This window comes from Rhipicephalus microplus, chromosome 5 (genome assembly GCF_043290135.1).
Source record: "Rhipicephalus microplus isolate Deutch F79 chromosome 5, USDA_Rmic, whole genome shotgun sequence".
Lineage (NCBI taxonomy): Eukaryota > Metazoa > Arthropoda > Arachnida > Ixodida > Ixodidae > Rhipicephalus > Rhipicephalus microplus.
In genome coordinates, this window is record NC_134704.1 from 89,949,367 (window position 1) to 89,977,128 (window position 27,762).

Consider the following 27,762-nt stretch of genomic DNA (forward strand, 5'->3'; position numbering starts at 1 on the left):
CGCGCACCTGAACGCTACATTGTGGTATGTTGGGCTCTTCATGATAAGCTCGCGGCCGTTTTGCTAGCTCCACATAAGCCAAACTCGGTGTTACGGGATGTCAGTGGATGACGAAAGTATGTGACTGATGCAAACATGATAATCCTGACACGCGTGTCATGTAAGGACATGACAACATACCACGCTCATGGTGTGCTCGCCGTAGTTTCGCTAGCTCCACATATGCAACATTTGTTATCACGTGACAGGAATAGATGACGAAAGTAAACGACACACCTAAACATGATAATAATGACATGGAAGTCATGTATGGCATCATTTACTTCCACCTCGCAACGTTGTGCTGATTTTAAAGTGACATATCAACCTTTTAGGGGCGAAGCTCCTTATAGAAGCACCCGTTCGTCCCTCGTAGTCGTTGTAGCAGTGTGCAACATCATCATCATCGCCATCATCTTCATCATCATGATCAGCCTGACTACGTCCACTGCAGGACAAAGGCCTCTCCCATGTTCCGCCCGTAAACACGGTCCTGTGCTTGCTGCTGCCAATTTATACGTGCAAACTTCTTAATCTCATCTGCCCACCGAACCTCCTCTCTCCCCGTTACTCGCTTGCCTTCTCTGAGAATTCGGTTAGTTACCCTTGATGACCAGTGGTTATCCTGTCTACGCGCTACATGCCCGGCCCATGTCCATTTTCTCTTGATTTCTACTATGATATCCTTAACCCCCATTTGTCCACTAATCTACTCTGCTCTCTTCTTGTCTCTTAAGGTTACACATACCATTTTAGATGTGGAGCATCTAATACTCGAGGCTTGTAGTGCGGCGCCGTCCGCAAGCTTCCTCCTCCTCCTTCCACCATCTGTGCATCCCTTCCTCCTATACACACCGCGCGCTTCACTCCTCCACCATCTGTGCACCCTTCCTCCTCTACACACCCCGTGCGCTTCTCCTCTTTACGAACATTCGCTAGCTGTATAATGTAGCGCGCATGCGCCGTCACGCTTCGAGAACATCGGCAGCTGACGCGCGCGCATGCGCCGTCGCGCTTCGAGAACATCGGCAGCTGAGGCGCGCGCATGCGCCGTTGCGCTTCTCCTCCTTCTCGAACATTCGACAGCTGACAGTGCATGCGCCGTCGCGCTGTATATATACTCAAGGTCGGTGCTCGCTCGCTCAGTTGCCGCTCGTCGGTTGGTTTGTACGGCGCGTCGACGTCCGAGGTCGCAATGATCGACGTCTCTTCGACCAGCGCCGGCCAAAGTGTTGGCGGAACCGCAACCAAGTCGTCGTCCGAAGACAAGGCAGCGCGGAGAAGAGCTCGCGACGCCGAACGTAAACGTCGGCGTCGAGCGGAAGATTCTCAACTTAGAGAACGTGAAGCCGCTGAGAGACGTCAGCGTCGAGCAGCAGCACCGGATTCGGCCGCTTTGAAACGTAAGCGTCGACAAGAGGACCCGGACTTTCGAAAACGGGAAGCCGAGTGCAAGCGTCGGCGACGAGAGGCCGATCCCGATGCTGCCCGCGAGCGCAAGCGCGCCGAGGTAGCGGCGTGGCGCGCCAAGCAGTATGCCACGCCCAACGCTCGCTTCAAGCGCGACTTCCTCGACCGAAGCTTCGGCCACACCTGCAAGGTGTGTGATCGTCTTTGGTTCGATAACAACTTAACTCGGATCGGCAACATTCAGAACATTTCCAAAGCGTTGTCGGTTCTTTGCGATACGTTTGGAAAGGGCACCGACTATGCCGACTACGTCGTGTGTGCTACGTGCAAGCAGTCGTTGATTGCCGGTCGAGTTCCCTCGGCTAGCGTGAGTTACGGTTACCGCTACCCGCCCCGACCCGAACATCTACCAGAGTTGAACGCGGTTGAAGAACGACTCATCGCTCCTCGACTCCCGTTCATGAGTATACGACGCTTGACTCACGGCAACGGACAGTACGGAATCAAGGGCCAGATCGTGAACGTTCCCATCCAAGTTCCCACTGTCGTTAGGTGCTTGCCTCGCAGCATCCCCGACGACGCGGCCATCGACGTTCACATCAAACGAAAATTGGTGAGCAAGTCGACGTATAAGCACGGTTTGGTCAAGCGCAGCAACATACACGCTTGGCTCAAACACTTGGAAAACACTCCGCTGTACAAACACCTCAACGTTCACATAGACTGGAGCCGACTTGAACGTTTCGACGATGACGATGCAGTAGGCACCTATGACGACGACGAAATCGAAGCTCTTCCCGAAATCATCGACTTGGACGACCCCATGCAGGCTGCCACAGCCATCGGGCTCAAAGTTCGTCGCAATAAATACACACCGCCCTTTCGCATACGTGTCGTACGTGTTCACTCATTTAACACCCCTACTACAACCACGTTAACCAATTTAGCCAGTGACCCAAGTAAGTCGCAATTTAATACCCCATTTCACAACCACGTTAACCAATTTAGCCATCGACCCAAGTAAGTCGCACTTTAACACCCCGTTAACCAATTATATGCTCCGCATCCTCCTCAGTGTTCCCCCGAGGGAAGCTGCGGGCAATGTTTTTCTTTCCATTGCTCACTGCGTCGTCGTCAATTTAAGCTGAACCCTCTTTGTAAGTCTCCAGGTTTCTGCTCCGTAGCTAAGTACCGGCAAGATACAACTGTTATGTACCTTCCTCTTAAGTAATAGTGGCAATCTACCTGTCATAATTTCAGAGTGCTTGCCAAATGTACTCCACTCCATTCTTATTCTTCTAGTTACTTCAATCTCGTGGTTCGGCTCCGCGGTTATTACCTGCCCTAAGTAGACTTAGTCTTTTACAAGTTGAAGTGCACTATTACCTATCTCGAAGCGCTCCTCTCTTCCGAGGTTGTTGTACATTACTTTCGTTTCCTGCATATTAATTTCAAGACCCACCTTTCCGCTCTCCTTGTCTAACTCCGTAATCATTAGTTGCAATTCGTCCCCAGAGTTACTCAGCAATGCAATGTCATCGGCGAAGCGCAGGTTACTAAGTTCCTCTCCATTATTTCTTTTCCCTAACTGTTCCCATTCTAGGCTTCTGAAAACCTGTTAGCACGCGATAAATAGCATTAGGGAGATTGTGTCCTCCTGCGTTACAACCTTCTTGATTGGTATTCTGTTGCTTCCTTCATGAAGCACTATGGCAGCAGTTGATTCCCTGTAGATTTCTTCCAGCATGTTTATACATACTTCATCGACGCCCTGATTCCGCAGTGTCTGCATGACGGCTGATATATCTACTGAATCAAACGCCTTCTCGTAATCTATGAAGGCTATGTAAAGTAGTTGGTTATATTTTGAACATTTCTCTATTACCTGATTGATAGTATGACTGCGGTCGATTGTTGAGTAGCCTGTTTGCAATTTTGCTTGTTCGTTTGGCTGATTTAAACGTGTAACAAGTATAACATTTTGACCTCGAAGGTGGTGCCGATGAGAAATTTCTTCTGTGCGTTGTTGAACAATAGAAGATAGTGCTCAATGTACATGCCGATGGCTGCTAAGGGGAAGTGAGAGACAGCAGAATTGGGCTTTTAGTTAACGCGCACGCTGCGAATTTTTGATTGTTCAACAACGCACAGAAGACAAGAAAGGGTTGCTACGTTATACTCACCGGGCATAACCTCCTAGGTTTTAGAACGGTTTAGCGAGCGTTGGGCCGCAGTGCCATGAATACAGTGAACTACTATATACCATGAACTCGAGGTGGTTAAAGGTGGGGAGTAGACACGAAGCGCAAGCCGTAAGAAGGTGTGCGTGTGCCTCCTCTCGCTCAGTCCTTGGAATGTCTGCTGGATGGCGGTGCTTCTATATGAGAAATATATGATGAAAAGATGCGAGATGGCGGTACTTGTAGTGTTGAATAGGTGGACGAATGGACACAGACAGATGCATGGACGGACGCACGGATGGCTGCACGGACGGATGGACGCATGGACGGACGCAGGAGCGGATGCATGGACGAAAGCAGGGACGGACACACAGATGAACGTGCGGACGCGCAAACAGACGCATGCACAGACGGGCTGATGAACGCACGAGCGGCCACACAGACGCACACATGGACGGACGGAAGCAAAAACGAATGGACGGACGGATGGTTTGCCCCACTATCCATCATTCACTCCGTGGATATGCCGCCATATTTTTAATTCGTGCTTCGCGTATCATCATATTCCTACTGTACGTGGGATCTGCCAATTTCTTTTTCTCGTTCTTTTTCTTTCTTTCTTTCTTTCTTTCTTTCTTTCTTTCTCTCTTTCTTTTTTTCTTTCTTCCTTTCTTCCTTTCCTTCTTTCTTTCTTTGTTTCTTTCTTTCTTTCCTTCTTTTATTTTTCTCTTGCACTTCGCTTTGCGTAGTGCTCCTTCCTAACTGGATCTATTCTCCGCGCCCGCATTGCGACCTTCATTCGCGCGCTTAGCAGCGCAACAATTTATTTGGCTCAAGCAACAGCGAAGATCATGCGTTCTTATTCGGGCTACATTGAAATGTGTCGTTAAACAACGACTAAGTTCAGTAAAAGGTCGAGTTGCCATATCACAAACGGCTGATTGTGAGAAAAGCCCCTGATTAAAAAATTGCTACTTATTGAGAAAAATTGTACAAGACCACGCATATGAATGAGGTAGCTTTACGGGTCGCACTTGGTTTAACTCGTCAGCGTTCAATTTTCGCACGTGACACCACCGGCATAGTACTCCTGGTCAACGTATTCGCGATTGCCAAGGCCTGTGAGGCCCACGGGGTGGCTTTTCGCTCTCTCATAGCAGAGTGCCAAGTACTCATAGTCGTTAACCACTTGTTCTCAACAGAAAATACTTCATCCAGTTGAAGTCCAAGAGACGGCTTCAAAGGGCCACTCACCAGGGCCACTCACCTGACACTTTTGAGCTGACAATCGCAATGCGTCGACGAGGCGTTCATGATCACGTCTGCCAAACTTTGCAACGCTACGCGCCACGGAAAGGGGTCAAATTTCAAGATGAAAGCTGCTTCCCCTCCCCTCTGCCACAGCACGCGTAGAGAATGAGGGCATTACGTAGGCGTAGGAATGGCCTTACGTACATGGCAAAACAGTGACGTTGATCCTCTACGTAGACGAGTCTGCTCTGATGTTGTCAACAGTATACCACGTGGCATGAATAAAATATTTAACACGACATGCGTAGTTTATAGTGCGGACGCGCGAAGATCGGCTCCTGCTTTCAAGAATGCTTTCCTGTGGTATTCACGAATTTGTCGCTGAGTTTTCAGTCCCCATCGTGTGCCTAAGTTCTCAAGAAATCAGCAGATACCACCTTTGTGCTGGTGAGTGGACTTTTAAACCGTTTTGGGGACATTTTCACACGGCAAAGCCACCGGGACATTTAGGCCTAACCAGGGAGGCGATTGTCGCCGATGCGCCGACCCGGCACCGGCGTGACTCAGCGCTCTGCGCGTTCCAGGACCTGCAACTGAGAATGGAATACCAAGTAGATGGAGAGGACATCTCTCCAGAGGATTGCACGGAAGACATGGGTTGGAAGGAAGCCGAAACGAGACGCTCAAGGAATAAGCAAGCCACGGTTAGCGTTCCTACTGCCAAGGGTTCGACCAAGGCTGGCGTTGCGGGAGACGCTCGAGCCAGTCGTAGTAGGTATGACACCAAGCATACAATTGTGCGAGCTGGACGCATGCCGCCACTACCTAAGGACTTCAGCAAGATTGTGCTACGACCACGTGGAGGATTAAATATCTCGAGAATTGGCACTGGAGCCGTGGGAGACGTGATAGTACTGGCGGCCGGCATCAAAGAGGAGGAGGCCATGCAGGACACCATCTGTTCCAACTTGCAGCAGAACATTATGGTGGCAAGCACTCCGGACCACGACAGAGCTTCAAGATACCTGAAGGTCAAGCAAATTGACATTGGAGGCAAAGTTTTTGAGGTTAGCGCGTACGCCACGGCACCCCACGATACTTGTAAAGGAGTGATTCGCGGGATCCCCGTAAGCGATACTCAGGACATTTTGACCCAAAAGATTGTGAACGCGAACAACCCGCTTGCGCTGCAGGCCAAGAGAATCAAGGACACCGGGACAATCATCATAGCGTTCGAAGGACACAAGGTGCCCAGATTCGTGAGATATGGACCTTCACTTTTGCAGTGCTCCCTTTACCGCAAGAACATCGTATATGTTACGTCTGTGGAAAGCTGAGACATTGGTCTGACGTCTGTCCGAAGCCAGCTGAAACCATCTGCAGAGGCTGCGAGATCAAGAACCCAGATAGCCTGCACCAGTGCAATCCAAGATGCAGGCTGTGCAACGGTCACTATCCCACGGCAGACAAAGAGTGCAAGAACAGGTTCTTAGTGCCATACGTCGTCAGACGCAGACGTTGGGAAAGATCGCGAGCAGCCGCAGAAGCCCGGGACGCATCTATCACATCGAGTCCAGACAACAACGACAACCAGCTTATTCCAGCCTACGGGACCCAGAGCATCCAGACTACTCAAGAACAGCAAAGGCGGCCCCACTCCAGGGGGAGGTCGCGTTCCAGAAGAGGTTCTAGACCCAAGGCCCGCTACCAATCACGGGGGCGCTCGAGTTCTCAAGGTCACCATCAGGGTCGGGATCAGCCTGGGCGGCACCTGAATGGCCTGCTGCCTGGCGCTCAGTTCGAGATCACGGCTTCACACCCGGAGAGGACGCCTGCAGTTGCATCGAAAGGCAGCTGGGCTGAGCGAGTGCGCAACGGCGCGGCAGAGGTGATGACAGGTAAGCTGCCAGAGCATGATAGAATATCACAGCTAGAGCAAGAAAACGCGAGACTTACAAAATCAAATGAAAGGCTATCAGCTGAGTGAAAGGAAATAAAAATTCTTCTCACTAAGCTAACCAGCGCGCAGTCTTCAAGGCCAATGCCTCAGCCAGTTGATGCTCCTGTGGCTGCAAACGTGGGGGACTCGAGAACCACAAAAAAGAGGGTAGTCATGGCAGAACACGTGGAAGCCAACCAAACGAGCTTGTCAGATATGAAGGAGGTCCTTGACACGCTCAGCAAAGTAGTGGCTAATCTTAGCGAGCAGAAGGGTAGGCTACAGTCAAGCGTGGCGGCACTGGAAGAGCATATGACTTTGCGCATTACAAAGGTCGAAGCATATATGCACAATACAGCAAGGCCTCCTCATGCACCAAACTCACCTCTTCGGCCACCAATACTAGTGGTACCAAACTGTCGACAGGTGCAGCATCAGGCTCTGGCCACCCATGTAATAACCATGATGGCAGCGCTACGTGAAGCATTTCGTATCTGGCAATGGAACTGTAGAGGTTACCTTAAAAAGAAGGCAGCCCTACAGCAGTATATCAGGAGCAGCGAAGAAAAGCCTCATATTATATTATTACAGGAAACCCTTTCACCGCAAGCAACGTTGCCTGGATTCCGGCCTGTAATAGGGGATACTGAAGGGAGGGGAGTCTGTACCTTCGTATGCAACAAACTAACGCACGTAACCCACGACCTCAAGATAGAAGCAGGCCGGTTGGAACACGTCATGGTAGAGATCGTGCCAGGTACCAGCAACCGTCAGAGCATTTTCATTCTGAATATATACAGCAGTCCAAAGGAACAAAAGCAAGGGTTCAAGACGGTTCTAAAGAGAGCTGTTAATATCGCCGGGGAATGTCCACTCGTCATAGCAGGTGATTTCAACGCCCCTCATCATACATGGGGTTACAAGTACAACACTGGGAAAGGAAATCGACTTTGGCAAAGTGCCAGTGAACTTGATCTCACCCTAATCACAGACCCCAGCCTACCAACAAGGCTTGGTACATCTTGCTGCAGGGATTCCACCCCGGACCTTACATTTGTAAGGAACATCAAGAAGGCCCAGTGGATGAACCTTGCTGTAGACCTAGGGAGGGACCACTGCATTCTTGCCACTACCTTCTCCGTGGAGCGTAAAAAGCAGAAAGAATTCCACTTCACAGACTGGGATAAGTTCAGGAAGACAAGGATGGAAAGGGAACAAGATGGCCACAGACAAGGCTTGGAGCAGTGGGTCAAAGAGAATAAAGATGACATCAAATCCGTCTCCTCCACCATTACCACAGATTTTCCGGTTGAAAGAATGGATAGCCGGCTCGCTCATCTTCTTGAGGCAAAGCAAGCACTACTGAACCGTTGGAAGGGTCAGCGCCTGAACCGAAGACTGAGGAAGAAGATAGCTGAGGTAAACAGATCAGTCAAGAAACATTGTCGTGCACTTTCCAGGCAGCAATGGGACGAAATCTGCAACTCTGTCGATGGTCAGATGCGCAATGGCAAGACATGGAAGATGTTAAAGCATCTCCTCAACGAAAACACCACCAAAACAAATCAAAAGCATGTTATTACTCGAATTTTGCACAAAGAGATAGGGCGCACTACAGAACAGCAAGTTGTGCAGCGTCTCGTGCATAAGTACCTCCCAATCAAAAGAGGACTGGCACCACCAAGTAGACAGTACCAGGGCAGGCCCAATCCAGGTCTTGAGGGCGACTTTAACATCGAGGAGATCAGAAGAGCCGTGCATGATCTCAACGGCAGGTCGGCCCCTGGCCCGGACGGTATATCAGACAAGGCCCTTCATAACCTTGATGATGATTCAATTGAAACCCTGAAGGATGTGATCAATGCAGCATGGAAAGAAGGCAGGGTGCCAGAGCAGTGGAAGCTGTCCAGAACGATCCATATTCCTAAGCCAGGAAAGCCCCCTAACTTGGACAACATGAGGCCAATATCCTTGACATCATGTATTGGCAAGGTTGCAGAGCATGCCATACTGCACAGGATAAACAAGTACTTGGAAGATAACGACATATATACACACAACATGGTTGGATTCAGGGCAGGGCTATCCACACAAGATGCATTGAAGCTTATCAAACACCAGTTCATCGACAACGAAACGAGAGACGTGAGAGCCATTCTGTGCCTAGATCTAGAAAAAGCGTTTGACAACATCCACCACTCATTCATACTGGAAGCAATTTCCAAGCTTGGTCTGGCGAAAGCCTTCTATGACTACGTATGGTCCTTTCTTACAGATCGCAAAACCGTGATGAAGATTGCAGATATCGAGACCGCAGCAATCGAACTAGAAGCAAGGGGCACGCCGCAAGGGGCAGTGATTTCACCAATGCTGTTCAACATTGCCATGATTGGACTGTCAAAGAAATTATCGAGCATTGAAGGATTGAAGCACAGCATCTACGCAGATGACATTACCATCTGGTGCACAGGTGGAAGTGAGGGGCAGATTGAGAGCGCCCTGCAAGAGGCGATTGACACCGTGGAAGAGTACCTTCGTCCTTCTGGGCTCAAGTGCTCCTCGAGTATATCAGAACTTTTACTGTATAGGACTGCACGCCGGGGACCGAAACCCAGGGGATGGAAGCCGTTAAACCAGATAGACATTCACCTCCGTACAAATCGAGGGGATTCCATCCAGAGGGTCGACTCCATCAAAGTCCTGGGCATGCTGATAGAGTCTACCGGCACCAACAGCAAGTCTATAGCCAAGTTAACTTGGAAAACAGACAGTGCGGTGCACTTCATACGCAGAGTGGCCAACAAAAGAAATGGGATCAAGGAAGACAACCTCAACAGGTTGATGCATGCGTTTGTTCTAAGCCACTTCACGTACGAGGCAGCAATGCACAACTGGTCAAGAGCAGAGTCCGAGACACTGAATGTGTTCCTCAGGAAAGTTATCAAGAAGGTCCTGGGCCTACCCATACATACCAGCACGGAGCGTCTGCTTGAGCTTGGCATTCACAACACGCTCGAAGAAATAGCAGAAGCCCAAGAGAGAGCACAGTTTGCAAGGTTATCTACAACAAGGTCGGGGAGAATGATCTTGCAGGAGCTGGGCCAACACCCAATGGCAATCAGGCACAATTACAATGATATCCCCGACAACATCAGGGAGAATATCACGGTGTCTCCTATACCAAGAAACATGCATCCAGAACACAACGTCGGAAGAAGTGTAGCGAGGGCCAGGACTATACTTCGTCAAGTCTCAAACGAGGAACGAGGGGTCGTATTTGTTGACGCGGCTTCCTACGCCAATGGGAAAGCGTTTGTGGCAGTGGTGGTCGATGGGGCTGGCCATGCCGTCAACTCAGCGACGGTCAAGACGAAAGACCCAATCATTGCGGAACAGGTGGCCATCGCCTTAGCACTCAAGATGGATAACATTGAAGTCGTCTACAGTCATTCCATGGCAGCACTATGGGCGTTCGCCAAGAGACGGTCTCTGAACAAACGCTGAGAATACTGCAAGGCAAGAACATAACGCATCATCTTCTGAGTTGGTTCCCAGCTCACCTTGGGCAAATCAACGATTCCCCTCCCAATCTCAATGAAGCAGCACACGAGGCGGCGCGAGAACTCTCCAACCGCGCCTCCCCGGGGATGCGTTCTACCGGTGAAGGGGATAACCGGAAAATTCTTACAACATATAACGAGCTCACTAAACATTTCTACCTGTCTAGAAGTATTTTCCCTCCACCTCACAAAAATCTAACCCGGCCCGAAGCACTTACATTAAGGCTTTTGCAAACGCGGATGTACCCTACTTTGAAAATGTTACATATCATGTACCCTGACCTATACCTAAGTAATCTTTGTCCACATTGTGGGGAAATAGCTTCATTAGAACACATGCTCTGGCAGTGCACCAAATTCGCTCATATATCGAACATCACCTCTGCCAGATGGGAGGCGGCAATCCGCAGCTCATCCTTGGCAGATCAGCTCTGGGCTGTCCACCAAGCCCGCGAGGTGGCTGAGGAGCTTGGCATCTCAGTCCCCACGTGGGAGCTGCCCGCAGCACAGTGATCTGTGTTTTGGAGGACCAAATAAAAGTTTATCCAATCCAATCCAATGCGTAGTTTACGTATTTGTTGCTTTAAGACATTAATAAAACTTGAATTAAATAATGAGACTCAACAAAAAAATATGCGCGTTTTTCTTCCTTTTTTTTACCATGAAATGCTACAAGATGCGGGGCTAATGTGCCAGCGTTTCACATGCATTCGTGTCCCTGCGGTCAGCGCATTGAGCAGACGACCACCGTGGAACGCTCCTACGCGTTCGCGAACTCATTGTGCTCATCTACTCTACCGGGTCTAAGACAGCGTTTCTAAACCATCCCGCAGAAACGGGTAGAAAACCACAAAATAACGCAGTTCAACAAAGGAACGCTGCTCGTGTGCTCGAGGGTTGGACTTGTTTGGGCACGTCGTGCGCATGTTACCTCTCGGTCGGATGTTGCAGAGGGTGGGGAAGAGATTTGGCTTGCGAAGGCTACGCGAAGGAGCGGCAAGGGTTTCGAGCTCGCCTCCTCTCACCCTCATTTCGCGCCGCTTCAAAGAACCTGTTTTCTCCGCTTGTAATGAACCTATTCAAAAAATTTTTGTGGCAAAAAGTTCCTCATCAGACACCCAACAACTTCCACTGTCTAACTAAAATTTGGTATGGGGCCTGGTGAGTGGCCCTTTAAGCTCTGCTATTCAAGTACGAAGTACTCATAATCGTTACCCCCTTTTAAATGCGAAGCATTTCTTAGTGAACTTTGGCGACTTTGAGCGTATCTATCTATCTATCTATCTATCTATCTATCTATCTATCAATCTATCTATCTATCTATCTATCTATCTATCTATCCGCCTACGACTTTTAGCTCTCCTGGCCGTTTCGATATTGGTATCGATACCGAACTTGGTATGGCCTAACATGACTGTATGAAGAACACATTTGACTAGTCCTAACATAAAAATCGTGATATGTGTGTCATGAGTGTCATGATTTACATTTCATCGCCTTTCAGTTCTTGCTGTGGTTTCGTTCAGATGGCATGTAGCAAAACTGATATGGTATTGCGCGATTGCATGGCGAACACAAGAAACAGACCCTAACATGAAAATGATAACATGCGTGTCAGGTAACAACACGACCACATGCCACACTCATGATGCGCTCGCGGCCGTTTCGCTAGCTCCACATATACTAAATTTGGTACCACGTCACGTGAATAGATGACGAAGGTAAACGAAACATCCAAACATGATAATCTTGACACGGAAGTCATCTACGGCATTATTTCCCTCCACGTCGTAACGTTGTACTGATTTTAAAATGACATATAAACATTTCTCATTCGTGGTTCGCATATCATCGATTCCCACTGTACGTGAGATCTGCTGATTTTTTTTTTTTTTACCGAAAGCTGTCGAAATGAGAAAGAGTCTGGACTAGCAAGTCATGTGCCTGGGACACGTTAACGGTTATTACGTCCCGTAAAAAATTGGCAGAACCCACGTACAGTGCGAATCGATAATATGCAAAGCACGAATGAGGAAGGGTATATGCCACTTTCAAATCACAACCTTACGAGGTGGAGGTAAATTATATCATACACAACTTCCGTGTCATGATTATCATGTCCGGATGTGTCGTTTACCTTCGTCATATATTCACGTCGCGTGATGCCAAATTTAGGGTATGTGGAGCTAGCGAAGCAGCCACGAGCACGCTCTGAGTGTGGTATGTTGTCATGTTCCTACATCACACATGCCTCATGATTATCACGCTTGCACTAGTCATATACCTTCGTCATCGATTGACGTCACGTAACACGAAATTTGGTATATGTGGAGCTAGCGAAACAGCCTTGAGTGCATCATGAAGGCCCAATATACTCCAAGGTACAACCTTGACGAGCGCGGACGCTGGACACAGCAACGCTACATTACCAAAACGGGAGCACTCTATAGACCCATTCCATGTTTGTGAACATAGGTAGGCCGATGTCTACATTATGGGTAAAATTATAGCGATGTCCGCACGTAGCTTCCGCCATAAGCGCTGAGGGCAGCGGTGTGTGCCAACAAAAAAAAAATAAGTTGCGAGACGCGACTCACATCCAACCGTGACGGAGCTCGTCGGCATGCCGCTCTTTTTTTCTCGTTGCTTGACTTAGAACACCACATGCACCATTGAAAACCCAGCAGAAACTGCGGTACGCAGGGCGTCTTTTGCCTGCCAAGACAGCGCCACCACTTTTTCGTGACGTAAGGCCGGTGAAATTTGTCTATAGTCTGTAGCCAAGCGCGACCGGCGCGACTGGTGTCCGTCGGCGCGGCCCGACGGCAACCGAAGCAAATGCAACATGCTGCAATGGGCGCCGATGCGTTACCCAGACAGCACTGCGTCTGCCTCTTTTAGAGACGGAGGGACGCCGGACGCGCAGAAACGCGCATGCGTCAAAGCAACGCAGTGCGTGCCTGCGAGTATACTGCAGGACTGGCACCTGGCGTGGCAACGCTGGCGTGACGCGGCGAAACGACACCGGCGCACCTGGTCACGTCGAAGTGTATTGGCGCCTTGACTGTGGCACGTAGTCATGTAATCAAATGATACGCACCTCGTGATTATCAAGTTTTAACAAGTCACGTACTTTCGTCATCCGTTGACGTCACGTAATACCAAATTTGGCATATGTGAAGCTAGCGAAACAGCCGCGAGCGCATCATGATTGAGGCATGCAGTCACGTTGTTAGATGACATGCATGTCATGATTATCATGTATGGACATGTCATTTACCTATGTCGTCCGTTCACATCGCCTAATACCGAATTTGGTATAGGTGAAGGTAGCGGAACGGCCGCGAGTGCATCATCATGAGCGTGCCATGTAGTCGTGTTTTTACATGACACGCCTCTCATGATTACCATGTTTGCATCAGCTACATACGTTTGTGATCTATTCACGTCCCGTTATACCAAGTTTCATATATGTGAAGCTAGCGAATTGGCCGCAAGCACATCATGAGCGTGGCATGTCGTCATGTTGTTACATGACATGCATGCCACGTTTTTCATGTTAGGGTCTGCCGCTTGTGTTCGCCGTGCAATCATGTCATACCATACCAGTTTTGCAACAAGTAATGTGAACTAAACCACCGCAAGAGCAGCAAGCCCATGAAATATAAATCATGACATTCAAGACATACATCAATTTCGTGTTTTGACTAGTCGAATATCCTTTTCATATGATCATGTTATGCCATACCAAGTTTGGCAACAATACCATTATTCAAAGAGCCAGGAGAGCTAGAAGTCGTAGGCCACTAGATAGATAGATAGATAGATAGATAGATAGATAGATAGATAGATAGATAGATAGATAGATAGATAGATAGATAGATAGATAGATAGATAGATAGATAGATAGATAGATAGATAGATAGATAGATAGATAGATAGATAGATAGATAGATAGATAGATAGATAGATAGATACGATCAAAGCCGCCGAAGTTTGCCAACGAATGCTTCACATTTGATACACACATGCAAATTTTCTTCATGCGTTCTTTCGTCCTCTGTGTATTAAAATTGTTTCTGGCAGGGATGGTAACGTGTTGTCAATTCAGGCAGCAAACTTTCGTCGTGTTTATTTTTGCAGAAGTATGGTTTTCGCCATATATTTTGTTTTAAGACACCATACACCATAACGGCTTTCTGTACGGACTCATGGCTCCCCAAAACCAAGCACGGCCGTGCTCAAGTGCTAGCTGTAGGCACCATTCAGTCGAGTTTCTCACTGTGACAGCAGCGCCAGTATACAGAGCCTAGCGGATAGAGAAAGCAACCCTGAAACGGCCTCACTGAAAACGGAACGCGACGCGCTCGTCTCAAGCCCCGAATCTCTCTGTGGATCATGGTTGGGATATATGAGGGCGCGATCACGCGTCTATTTTTGCGTGCCGCTAACGGCGAATGTCAAAGAATTAGAGACGGGGCAGTGTGAGCAACGCAGTTCCATCTAGTCATTGTGTGGTTCCTATACCACGGTCACGCTGTAAAACGCTACTGCTGCGTACGAATAAATAGTAAAAGTATGCTTACTCGTCAAAAGAAGAAATTTAGAGTCGGTTCATTGTTCCTTGTTCATCGTTCCTCGTTAAAATTTATCGTTCGTTGTTCAAATGCTGAGTTTGGCTGATCAAAGAAATATCCACATTGATGAAGTTTGCGAAGCACTACAATTTTTGACCGAAAGCTGTCAAAACTAGAAATTGCGGGGACTACCAAATCATATACCTGGGACACGTTAAAGGTCATGATGTTACGTAAAAAATTTACAGATCCCAAGTACAGCAGGGATTGGATGATATGCGAAGCACGAATAAAGAAGCCCCGCCGCGGTGGTCTAGTAGCTAAGGTACTCGGCTGCTGACCCGCAGGTCGCGGGTTCAAATCCCGGCAGCGGCGGCTGCATTTCCGTTGGAGGCGGAAATGTTGTAAGCCCGTGTGCTCAGATTTGGGTGCACGTTAAAGAACCCCAGGTGGTCGAAATTTCCGGAGCCCTCCACTACGGCGTCTCTCATAATCATATGGTGGTTTTGGGACGTTAAACCACACATATCAATCAATCACGAATAAGGAAGGTTAATATGTCACTTTCAAATCACCACCACGTTACAAGGTGGAGGTAGATTATATAATACACAACTTCTCCTTCGGTGCCAAGTCATCGACTGGTCGCACAGGTGGTCGAAATCCTGTGCCTGTAAATTGTGGCTGAAAAAAAGTCTATTACTACTACTACTAGGACGTGGCGAGCGCTGGAAGCAATCAGACGCGTCTGCACCGAGCTCCGGTGTTTTTCGATGCTTCAGTAGGAAGACGTGCCTATAGCTCTACGTTTCTTGTACGAACGGTTTCCGCAAGTCATACCGGTCTCAAGACTACAATTTTCCGATAGATATTGGTCACCATTTTCAAGTAAGCTTTTCATCTTTTCACGCCACGCCCGCAAGTCCCGGCACTGGACGCCTAGGCCTAGCGACGCTGCACCGGACGGCGCTCTCGCGGCCGCCGGCACACCAGCTGACATGGAAACCGAGGTCAACGGCGTCGAAATCTCTCCCGAGGAGTGGTCAGACGATTCCTGGGCACCACCTCAAGGTTTTCGAGCCCAGGCGAAATGGCACCAGGCACTGAAGCAACAAGCCCAAATGATCGAAGCGCAAGGAAGCTAATACCCCAAAACTCCTCTAACCTCCCGGCCTCCGCCGAAACTGAAACGCCATCCCTTGCCAAGACTGCCATCACACACGTACCACATTGTGGGACGCTCCAAGGAACCCATCGACTTCACGCACACGTCACCCGGAGACTTGAAAAGAGCACTGCTTAAAGCGGCATCTCTGTGTGACCTGGACCCCGCCAAGCAGGTCCAAATACGCATACACCCAAGGAATAATACTTTCACCGTTAGCGTGACAACCACTGACCAAGCAATCGCGAACCAACGCATCACGTCAATCCTTCTCGGAGAAGACCAGCAGATTGAGCTACACATGTACGCCCCGCCACCCGCCAACGCGATACGAGGCATCGCTTTCTATGTCCACACTTTCCCCACCGATGATGAGACGCTGACGCACCTTCAAGAACCCTGACTACCAAATAGTAGGTGGCAGACGCATGGGAAAAACGAAGAATTTACTCATAACGCTGCTCGGAGACCACCTACCTAGATGGCTTGTACACCGTGGAGGTCTCGTCCGAGAATACCCTTTCTATCATAAAGTAGACGCATGCTTCAACTGCCGGAAGACTGGGCCCCGCTCCGATGTGTGCCCTCAACCTAGGCACCGACGCTGGCCGCGTTGCGGGGAAGACCACGAGCCACCACTGCAAGGAACGCCACCAACATGCCAAGCACGCTGTATCGTCTGTCAAGGAGGACACATGACTAACAGCTCAAGATGCTAGTACCACTTCGCCAAAGAGCCTGAACCACTTAACGCAGCACAAGCAGAAAAGACGCTACAAACCGAGTCACCAGCGACGCAGCCAACATCAAATGACGATAGCTCGCCTGCCTTGGACGAGTTTAACTACTCCTGTCTCGGGACATCACAAACGCCGACGAAACGAGACAGCTGATCGAAGTCACGATATCGTCAGGGTCAAGCAAACTCTCACCCAAATTCTAAATCAAGATACCGATCATCAAATTACATTCGACATGCCGATTTATTAAAAGCATCACTAAGCAACCCTAGTGCAGCATGGGCGCAAAGCCAACACCACCTAGATTTTTTTTCAAGGCCTCGGCAAGCCTCCGTCTCGTCAGCGTGACGTCACTGCTCTGAGATCTGTGAGAAAGCAACGCTCGACTGGCTGAGGTCGGAATGGCTTGCGGATTCTGTTCGCCAAATAGACAAACAATCTTTTTTGCTTCGAAACAAGTTTTCAGTAGGCAAACTGTAAAAAAATTATTATCTACTGTCTAACAAAAAAGCTTAGCAATATACTCTCTTTCAAATGTACTTATTTACTTACTTTGTTCACGTTTTAAACATTTTTGTGCACAGCTGAGCGAAGTTGGCAGCGCATGACAGTGCGTCTGGCCACATTGATCTTATGTGCTCACTTGCTCTGCTGGCTGTTGTGGTTTTAGGCTAGTTGCATTTTGTTAGCGCTCACGCTGTTTTTTCTTTCTCTTGTGCTGTGTTAGCATGGTTGGGTAAACTACGCAATATGCCTGGATGCTGCTGTGCACCGGGGTGCAACTCTAACTATGCTCATGGACCTAAAGCGCGCGTCTATCGGTTTCCGATGGACGCCGACTAAAGAACCGCATAAACGCGAGCGATCCCTTGCAAGGATTTTGCGCTCACTAAGTACACTGTTGTAAGTGCGTTCTTTCACTTGTCGCAGGTGCCTACGCATGTGTAAACTCACTCAGCTATGCAACCGAAAACCTTTCAATTTTCATTATTTGTGAGCTATGCCTTCGGGGCACTTCCAGCATATATTACGAAGGACATGAGACACGCAGTATTAGTATTCGTGCTGTGTGCCTAATTTTTGTTTTCGCGCAACCAATCTTGACAAATAGGTACTTTCCTCGCAATCTCACGCCTAGCTTATGACCTGAGTCGCTCTAAACGGACTGCAGCGCCTCATCGAATCCTATGAGAGTTAGATTTATTAAACAGCGCTCGCCTGTTGGGCCACCTAACAAGGCATTGCTACTATGATAATGCCTAATAATACAGCCACATTTTCTGATATGTAGTTGACGAATGTTCACTAACTTTTTCTTGCTTGATATTTGTGCTATAGGCTCCGTTTCATTTTTCTTTTTTTTTCAGGTGTGTGAGAAGCAGTTTCATACAAGTGATTTTGTGACCACGTCGACCTATCAAGATGAGAAAACCGGACGAGTAAATGAAGTTCCTCTCCAGCTGAGGCGACTCAAGCCTGGTGCTATCCCGAGCCTATATTTCCAAACTGCCCTTCGTATCTTTCTCGTCCTACTACTGTTGTCCGGGAAGGTCCTGAAGAGAAGCGGCTTTGTCTAGAGGGAGAATCGCTACAGAAGGCAATAAGGCAGTCCGCTGAAGCTCACAAAGATAAGAAGAAAAAAAATAACACCAGTACCTTTGAAGACTTGCTCACCACTCTGACAAGTTTCCAGACAAACACCTTCTAGACAAAACTTGTTACTCACGACAAAGTCCTCTTCCTAAACTTCGATTCTCAAGAAGCTCCAACTGTGCGTTTTCTGTGACAGTGTCAGCTGATTTGATTGGTAAAGTGTTCGTTGGTGACGTGTAGCTTAACAAGCTTGGGACCCTCGTGTTTCCTGTTTATTTGTGTGATCTGCGGGAAATCGACAAGGTCCTTATTGCTGTGGAAAGTTTGGCAGGAAACCTCTCCGACAGTGAAGAACGCTTGCAGATTGTCATGAAGAAGACAGTGGAAACACTGGATGAACTAGCGTCACAAAGTTTCCCACATTACTGGCAAGTGTAAGTTGTCAAGTTCGTAAAACAGCAAGTCGGCATTTTACTGAGGAGAACTTCGAGATACCCTGTGGACTTGCTGGTATTTTCTAGCCTTGTGTTCACAATATCTCCACATGCGTACAGATTTATTAGGTCCACATCAAAGTTTAAACTTCCACATCCCAACACAATTAAACGTGCTTGTGGGTCATACCGTGTGAACCCATGCTTTGGGCAACAAGGTGTTTTATTTCTGTCGTATGCAGAGAGGCTGGCCGTAGGATTGGATAACCACAAAAAAACTGTGACGCTTGTCATGGACGAAGTTTATCTGCAGCCTTACATTGACTACAAAGGTGGTGGTCTAGTAGGAATGGCTACAAACAGTCAAAACGCAGCAAAAACAGCATATGTGTTTATGATTCAAAGCCTCCTGTTGTCAAGCAAAGACGTAGTGCACATCCTTCCAGTGGCGAAAATAGATGCAATAGAGCTGCATCAATTTCTTCGTGAGCTCATCAATGGGCTGGAGGCAACAGGCTTTCGAGTAATCGCGGTTGTTTCAGACAACAACTACATCAATGGGAAGGCAATGTCATTTTTTCAGAGCCACGGAAGGTTGATACGGTCTACAAGCATCCATCAGACCAATCAAGACCACTGTTCTTTATTTTAGATTCTGTTCATGTTTTAAAGTGCATACCAAACAATTGGCTTAACCAGCGTAACAGTGGTAAGTGTATGTTTTTTCCAGACATCAATGGACTACCTGACAAGCCATGCGTGCTAACAGCTTCATTCAACACGCTGCTAGAGCTCCATGAGAGAGAAAGAAATGAGCTTGTACGACTTGCTCCAACATTGTCTTTGAAGGCACTGAAATCTTCGAACTTAGAGCGACAAAACATGAAACTTGTTCTCAAGGTGCTCAACAGTTTCACAATCGCAGCTCTCAACAATGCACAAGCAGCAGAACTGCAGCATGCCAAAAGCACGGCCAATTTTATCAGCACTGTCGTACTGTGGTGGCGCATAGTGAATGTTAAGACGCCGAACAAAGGGAGGCACCTTCGAGATGACTTACAAGAGCCCATAAAGGCAGTTTGTTGCCCCCAAGTTCAGTTTTTTAACAAAATAGTCAGTTGGCTCGACTACTGGAAAAGCCTCAAGCATGACACTGGTCATTTCAGTCATGAGACGCACAATGCATTCCGTCACTCGTCTCTTGCTCTTGTTCAAGTGACAAGCTACTGCCTTGAGTAGCTTGGATTCAGGTACGTCTTACTGGAGAAATTCCAGTCGGACTGCCTTGAAGACAGGTTTGGCAGGTACCGAGAGTTAAGTGGCCCACAGTACCATATCTACATACGGCAGATGTATGAAGCGGAGCACAAATTGAGGCTGCAGAAGGTCCTCGAGCTTCCAGAGAGTGATGAGATTCCTCTATGTGCCTCCACTGATGAATTTCGTGATGCTTTGAAGCAATTCCAAATTGTAGTTGGCGAAGAGGACATTGCTGCAAAGCAGCACACACTTCCAGCTACAACTTATGTCGCTTGTTATTGCGCACATGCTGCACTCAAGAATCTTAAATGTGCATTCTGTAAAGAGAATCTAGTTGTTGAGAGTAGGACTTTTACAATTGAGGCAGACGAGCTCATAACGAGTATCACAAGAGGTGGACTTAAGTTTCCCCAAGCCGTCGTTGTGAACGCCGTACTGATGATGAATATTGTTCTCGAGAAACTGACAAGTGAAAAACACGCAGCCAAATTTTATGCCTGTGAAAAGCAGAAAGAACTGCTTGTTTCAATGACAACACTCTTCCTTGAGTGGAATGAAGACTTTCATGTTTGTGACAATGGCCATACGCCACATGTAGTGATGGGGTACATACTTAGTGCAGCAGCCAACACTTTGGTAAACAACCTTTGCCAACGAGAAAACAACAAGCTGTCTGAAGCCAAAGCAGCTAAACGGAAACTGAAGAGACTCCAGGCGTAATCTCTCGCACCTGGCTGATGATTTGTCCTTTGTGTTTAAAAAGCCAAATCGTTTGAGCTCTCAGTTTCAACACCTTCTACAAGATCATTTTAAAAATGTTAAAAGCTTAATCTCCACAATTTTTTAAAAGTATTGTCTCATTTTTCCTTTTGCTGTGAACATTCCCTTTCTTTTGGCGCTTGAGCTGTTATGTGGAAGAATCATTTGAAGATTTAAATAGATTATATCAACCCATTTTGTGTGTTCAACTACATCTACTGAAAATAAGTCAACTAAGTCTCCAAAGGATTTTACAGGTAATGTCATGTTTGCGTTATTTTACTTTTTATGAAAATATCGTATGTGAAAAACTTCGCATGAATCCTCGTTCAATGGTTTTATTTCATTTTTGGTTTGTTTTTAAAGCATTTTATATAATAAAAGATGCAGTCTTGTTTTGACACAAATCTTTTGGTCCATTTACTGAAATGCAAAATAGACCCTCCAATGCCTTCAAAAACTTTACCTAAACCAACGAGTCCGATAACGCGCCTTACTTCAGTATAATCATAACTCACTGAGGCACACTTTCTCACGTGTGATATTATAGCCAATAGACTTATTTTTGTTTCCCGTTACCACTGCTTTACTGCAAGGTGTGAACTTGTCCTTTGCACGATGAGCTAATGACAAGGTTCTGCTACAATTGTAAATATAGGTGTAAATATCAAAAACGTTTCGTTGTCTATAACATTTACACCTGTTGCTAACAAAAATTCTTTCTAGGCAGGCCCGTAGCCAAAAATTAATTTTTCGGGTGGTGGGGCACCTGTTGAACTCCTTGACAAACCCCTATTTTCACTATTCTCAGTAAAACAGCCCCCTCCATCCGGATTTTGTGGGGGGAAGGGGGCCTCCTAACCCCTTTCCCCTGGCCACGGGCCTGCTTTTAGGTGTAAACCTCTGAGGAAAAAAAATGCTACGAGTGCAACTGGGCCGCGAAACGACATAACGCGAACGTGTGCCGGTCATTTGAGTGAAGCCAGCTTCCAGGCAGATCTCACACTGATGACGTCACGTAGGCTTGCGGAGGCCTGAAAAAAAGTTTAGGTGGTGTTGGCAAAGCCCAGCGCCTCCACTTTCATCATCTCACCCGCAGCCATCAAAATCGTGCACCTCGTCACATGACCCGCTCGTCAAGGAACTTACGCAAACACTCAATGCATTGAAATCTCAAATGGCAACGCAAGAAGCTCAAATCATAACGCTCCTTGCGCAGAACTGCTCTCTCGAAAGCAAACTGGCGAAGGCCAGCCAGTCCGTGCATAATGTAAAGCACCGACTTTCACGGAAACGCTGCAGTCCTAAGAGGACACGATGGCGAGGATGATTCAAACGGTCAACGCATCCGTTGCCGAAGCCCTCCACATGGCGGTCCATGACACAGTCACCGACGCCGTTCGCGCCGCCATAACAGAAGCCTTCGAAACCGTAGACTCACGCCTAACAAACACAGAGACACAATTCTCAAACATGGAAGCCACCACAAACAACTCCGTGGCCGGATTAGAAGCACTCATAACTGCCACAGTTGGCAGTTTTGCAGTATCTGAACAAAGCATTGTCAGAACACCAGCCATCACACGCAAGAGTGTCCTCTCACTCTTCCACAAGCCCAGCCAAACCACGACGCCCTCAAGTAATGCTCCAGCTGGTGCATCATGGCCAGCACCGACTTGACTATATGGCCGTGGAACTGCAATGCTTCCGTAACAAGAAAGCCTACCTGCAGCTATTCGTACAGGAAACACAACTGTGGAATTGCCAAACGCCTCCTGGCGTCATCACACTACAGGAAATGACATCTGCTATCTAACTCACGGGTTACATCGCTTTCCAACAATTCACCGATCTGCACAACCAAGAAGCCCCAAGTACAGGTATGCTCGTCTACAAGAACCTCACGGTTGTAGAAACACACGGTTGTAGAAATTCTTCTGCGAAAACGCTCGCATCGGTCATTCTTTATCCTCAACGTATATTGCGCAACCCGGACACACGCCGACGACTTCAACCTGCTCTTCCAGAACACCACATCGCTATCTCAAGGCACACAACTGCTCATACTAGGAGATTTCAACGCAAGGCACCCTAACTGGGGCTACCTGCAGGCAAACAAACGAGGCAAGAAGCTATGGTAACTCAGTCAGGACCTCCATCTCACTCTACTAAATGACCATCAGCAGTCACCGACACGCATAAGAAACAGCGTGTGTAGGGACACGTCACCTGATCTCGCATACTGCAAAAATATTGCGCAGGCCAGATGAGAGAACACCTGTCAACTCGCTGGTAGTGACCACTACATAATTTCCATCCAGGTACACACGTCCGCTGCCAAGAGAGTACACAAGGCGCTCGCTCGAATCACGAAGTGGCCCAAATTTAGAGACGTCCGCAAAAGTGAAGCACCGGAACGCATAAGAAACCTCATGAAATGGACAGCCTCACTAAACGACCACGTGCGACCGCACAACACGCGAAAGTAAAGCAGCAGAGGAAACGCCTGCCACAGACTCTCGTCTTCTCCACATGTGGGATGCACACGCAAGCCTGCTGCGCAGATGGCAGAAGCAACGCTACAACAAGAAACTGCGCCGCCGCATATGGGCCCTCTCTGAAGAAATCGAGCGACACAGTACCTACCTCGCCCGCCAACAATGGGGCCAGCTGTGCAGTGGATTCAATGGACAGCTAGGCAACAAGAAAACGTGGCACCTGTTATGCCACTTACTTGATCCCGACGACTCAAAAACAGCCGCACGGCACAGACATAAGCGACTTGTCCACCAACACCTCGGTTCAGACGAACCAACCTGGCGGACGAAAACATCAACCAAGGCCACCAACCAGCGACACCACTATTAATTACCCTATGAAGATAAACCAAACCCAACTTTTGATGCCGACATCACAGAAGCCGAAGTGTATGCAGCCATTCTAAAGCTTTGCTCAACTTCGGCACCAGGCCCAGACGGCGTATCCAACAAAACAATCCGCAACCTTGCCACAAGGTCAGTAACTGCACTCACTGAATATTTTAATGACGGCTGGAGCCGGCAGTATACCAGAAGAATGGAAGCACGCAAAAATAGTGTTTATACCAAAGCCTGGAAAAAAAGGCAGATTTATCAAATCGTCACCCCATCTCGTTAATTTCATGCCTTGGCAAACTGTTGGGGCACGTGGTACTGGCAAGGCTAGAAACGCTTGCAGAAGAGCAAGACCTTTTCTCTCCAACTATGCTCGGTTTTGCGCCCACTTATCTACTCAAGATGCCCTGGTACAAATCTACTACGATTTATTGAAAGATCCTTTACGTGCGGGCACGCGAGCAATACTAGGCATTGACTTACGCAAGGCATTCGATAACGTGACACATCAAGCGATAGCCCAGCACTTGGCTTCAACAAACCCTGGAGAACGTATTTACAACTAGGTGTACTCCTTCTGACAAGGCCGCACTGTGGGACTTTCCCTGGATGACAGCAATGCCACGAAGTTACTTGACCTATCCAACAAAGGCACGCCACAGGGAGCTGTCCTTTCCTCTTCAACCTTGTAATGAGCCTACTCGCACAGTTACTGGACTGCATACCCGAAATTGGAAACACCCTATATGGGAACAACGTCACAGTAGGGACCACTACCAGCTCCGATGGACAGATCGAAGAGGCACTGCAACGCGCAGTAGACACAGTGGCTGAATACGTCGCGTGTGCGGGTCTATAGTGCTCAGTGGAGAAATCGGAACTCATCCTTCTTCGTCCTCCTGACTACTGTAAGTTTAAACATCCGCCACTACCAGCCATCACTCTTAGGATCGCTGGATCCGAAATGCCAATACTGCAGCACATGCGCATTCTCGGCCTTCACGTACAAGCCGGCAGGAGCAATATTATCGCACTAGAGAGGCTTGCGGTCACCGTCACTCAGTCACTCAAACTGCCCGTCCGTTAAGAAGAATGTCTGCGCGGAAATATGGAATGAAAGAAAATTAATTTCTCCAGCTGTTAAATGCCTTCGTAACCACAAGAATCACTTACGCCTTACCGTACCTACGACTCCTCAAGACTGAAAAAGAAAAGGTTGACAGACTTATTCCCACAGTACACAAGATCGCCTTGGACCTCTCCCGCACCACATCGACCACGCACCTCCTCAGCCTTGGAATTCACAATACAATAGATGAACTTTTCGAAGCACACCAAACTGCACAAATTGAACGATTGCGTGGTAGTAACACTGGAAGATGGATACTCCAACGTGTCGGCATCCCCTCGTCACCAAGCGGACAAGGCTTGATCTCGCTACCACCCTTCATCAGACAGCGCTTCATTGTGCAGCCGTTGCCGAAGAACATGCTGGCCGGCATTCATGAAGGTAGACGATCGGCCCACGCCAGAAACCTTTTCAGTACCTACGGTAGGAACACTAACGTGGCTCACGTCGACGCGGCAAGATACCCGGCCCCCAAACTGGCATATGCTATCAATGCCTCGTCGAAACGTACTCCAGTCGATAAAGAGCCTACCACGATGTGTGCCAGCTCCATACGCACACAGGACCCAACCGAGGCTGAAGAAGCTGCCATAGCACTTGCCGCAATAGCCGGATTTGAAACAACCATTAGTGATTCCAAATCTGCCATAACCCGGTTTGCCCGTGGCACTGTTCCCCCAACCACGGCGCGAATACTCCGTCCTCTGCTCCAAGCGACACGCAGTGCCACAGACGACACTGCTTCCAGCAGCAGTGACGATGACGATTCCCGTTTATTTCAACTCATCTGGGTCCCAGCAGACGTAGGAAACCCAGGTAACGAAGCCGCCCACAGATAAGCTCGACGAGTCGTACGCCGAGCTTTGGGCCAGACTTCAGACCACGATACGGAAGCAACCCAACCACTGATCACCTTTCACGACATCACGCAGTACTACAAGCTATCAATTCAAACCTGACCACCCCCGCACCCGCAACTAAACAAAGCTCAACAAATCACTTGGCGGCTCATTCCATTCCCCGTACATAAACATATATACCCAGCCTTATTCACATCTACGTGCACGCTTTGCAAAACACCGGCCACAACCTTGAACCACATCATCTGGGGATGCAGCTAGGACCCTCCCCCATCAAACATCCTAAAACAGTCACCTTTAAGTGAACTCTGGGAGAGAATCCTCACGACTACAAGCCTGGACATCCAGCTCCCGGCCATCGAACGCACTGACGAGGTGGCGACCAGGCATGGCCTGACAGCCCTCGCGACTTAGAAAACCGTGTGCTGCCTTAATAAAGTTGTTTACTACTACTACTACTACTACTACTACTACTACTACTACTACTACTACTACTACTACTACTAATACTACTACTACTACTACTGCTAAACAACTTCCGTGTCATGATTATCATGTTTGGATGTGTCGTTTACTTTCGCCATATACTCAAGTCACGTGATGACAAATTTAGTATATGTGGAGCTAGCGAAGTGGCCGTGAGCACGCTATGAGCGTGGTATGTTGTGATGTTTTTGCATGACACGCGTCTCATGATTATCATGGTTGCACCAGTCGTATACCTTCGTCATCCATTGACTTCACGTAACACCAAATTTGGTATACAAAGAGCTACTGAAACGGCCTCGAGCGCATCATGAAGGGCCCAATATTCTCCAACGTAACGTTGACGCGCGCGTGCACTGGACACAGCGACGCTACGTTAGCAAAACGAGGGCACTCTATAGTCAGAAGCCAAGCGCGACCGGCACGACAAGTGTCCGTCGGCGCGGCCCGAAGGCAACCAGCACGAAATGCGACATGCTGCATTTGGCGCCAATGCGTTACCCAGACAGCCCTGCGTCTGCCTCTTTTCAAGACGCAGGGACGCCGGACGTGCTGAAACGCGCATGCGTCAAAGCAACGCAGCGCGTGCCTGTTGGTATATGGCAGGACCGGCACCTGGCGTGGCAACGCTGGCGTGACGCGACGAAACGAACGCCGGCGCGCACGCTGTTACGAAAGACGGCGATGCCAACACGGTCCCGAATGCGCCACTGCTTCGAACTTCGCCGGGAAGGTCACCAGCCGTTTGGTAGCGCAGGTTTCTCAGCTCACGACTGCTTCTGCGCCGAGCTGATAGACGAGCGGACGAGACGACGGTGAGTTAAACAAGGTTTATGTACAGCATATATACAGAGTCGTTACAAATTCGACACTGGGGCTGACAGCTTAGAGACTCGAAGAGCCGAGCTCTTTTTTCTGACACATAGATCTACTACCAACGCCGACTAAATTTCAAGGCTGAAAGGCTGCCGCAGTGACGTCAGAGGGTGGGGGCCCAGTTACGCCGCGAACGCGGCGGAAAGACTGTGTTTTGTTCACGTTTTAGGAGAACCAACGCTCCCGCTCTCGCAGCTGCTGCGGCTTGATTGGGCCGAATAAAAGATGTGAAAAAAAAAGTCTTACTGAGCACGCTCAGTTGGGCAACTGGGCCCCCAATCTCTGACGTCACTGCGGCAGCCTTTCGGCCTTGAAATTTAGTCGGCGTTGCTACTACTCGGGACGCGCCGCAGGGTTTTTTTTATATGCACCGGGTGGATTCTTTGAGTAACCAAATGTCCAAAACAGAAGCACCGCTGGTCGTGAGGTCAGAATCGTCCAATGGGGACGCCGCTGCGCCGCGTCATTTTCATCGAATATAGAGCCGCTGCACGTGGCTGCACCCAAGGACGAGTGACGTCACCACGCATTACGTAAGACTCGCCAGACAGGAAGGCGCCGCCGCGTGATGACGCCGTTGAGTTGTTCGCGTCAGGCGGGCTCGCGTTCAGGCCTTGTCACAGATTGCCTT

General features: G+C 48.5%; 1 protein-coding gene and 1 pseudogene across 1 annotated transcript; both read left to right on the forward strand.

Moving 5' to 3' along the window:
• Positions 1–916: 916 nt before the first annotated feature.
• LOC142817514 (uncharacterized) lies at positions 917–16,101 on the forward strand. The gene is made up of 3 exons (XM_075894534.1): positions 917–1,510; positions 1,571–2,302; positions 15,880–16,101. Exons 1-3 carry the CDS (start codon positions 1,136–1,138, stop codon positions 16,099–16,101), a joined length of 1,329 nt encoding a protein of 442 aa, XP_075750649.1. The 5' UTR covers positions 917–1,135.
• Positions 16,102–17,593: 1,492 nt separating this feature from the next.
• On the forward strand, positions 17,594–20,899 carry LOC142817315 (uncharacterized; annotated as a pseudogene).
• The last annotated feature ends 6,863 nt before the right edge of the window (positions 20,900–27,762 follow it).

What these genes read in the sequence shown, in the direction of transcription:
- LOC142817514 (XM_075894534.1), top strand. Translation starts at nt 1,136, where the DNA reads ATGCGCCGTCGCGCTGTATATATACTCAAGGTCGGTGCTCGCTCGCTC. An exon ending in GCAAGCGTCGGCGACGAGAG is followed by an intron (nt 1,511 to 1,570) that starts GCCGATCCCGAT and finishes TGGCGCGCCAAG; the next exon opens with CAGTATGCCACGCCCAACGC. An exon ending in CCACAGCCATCGGGCTCAAA is followed by an intron (nt 2,303 to 15,879) that starts GTTCGTCGCAAT and finishes CACGCCCGCAAG; the next exon opens with TCCCGGCACTGGACGCCTAG.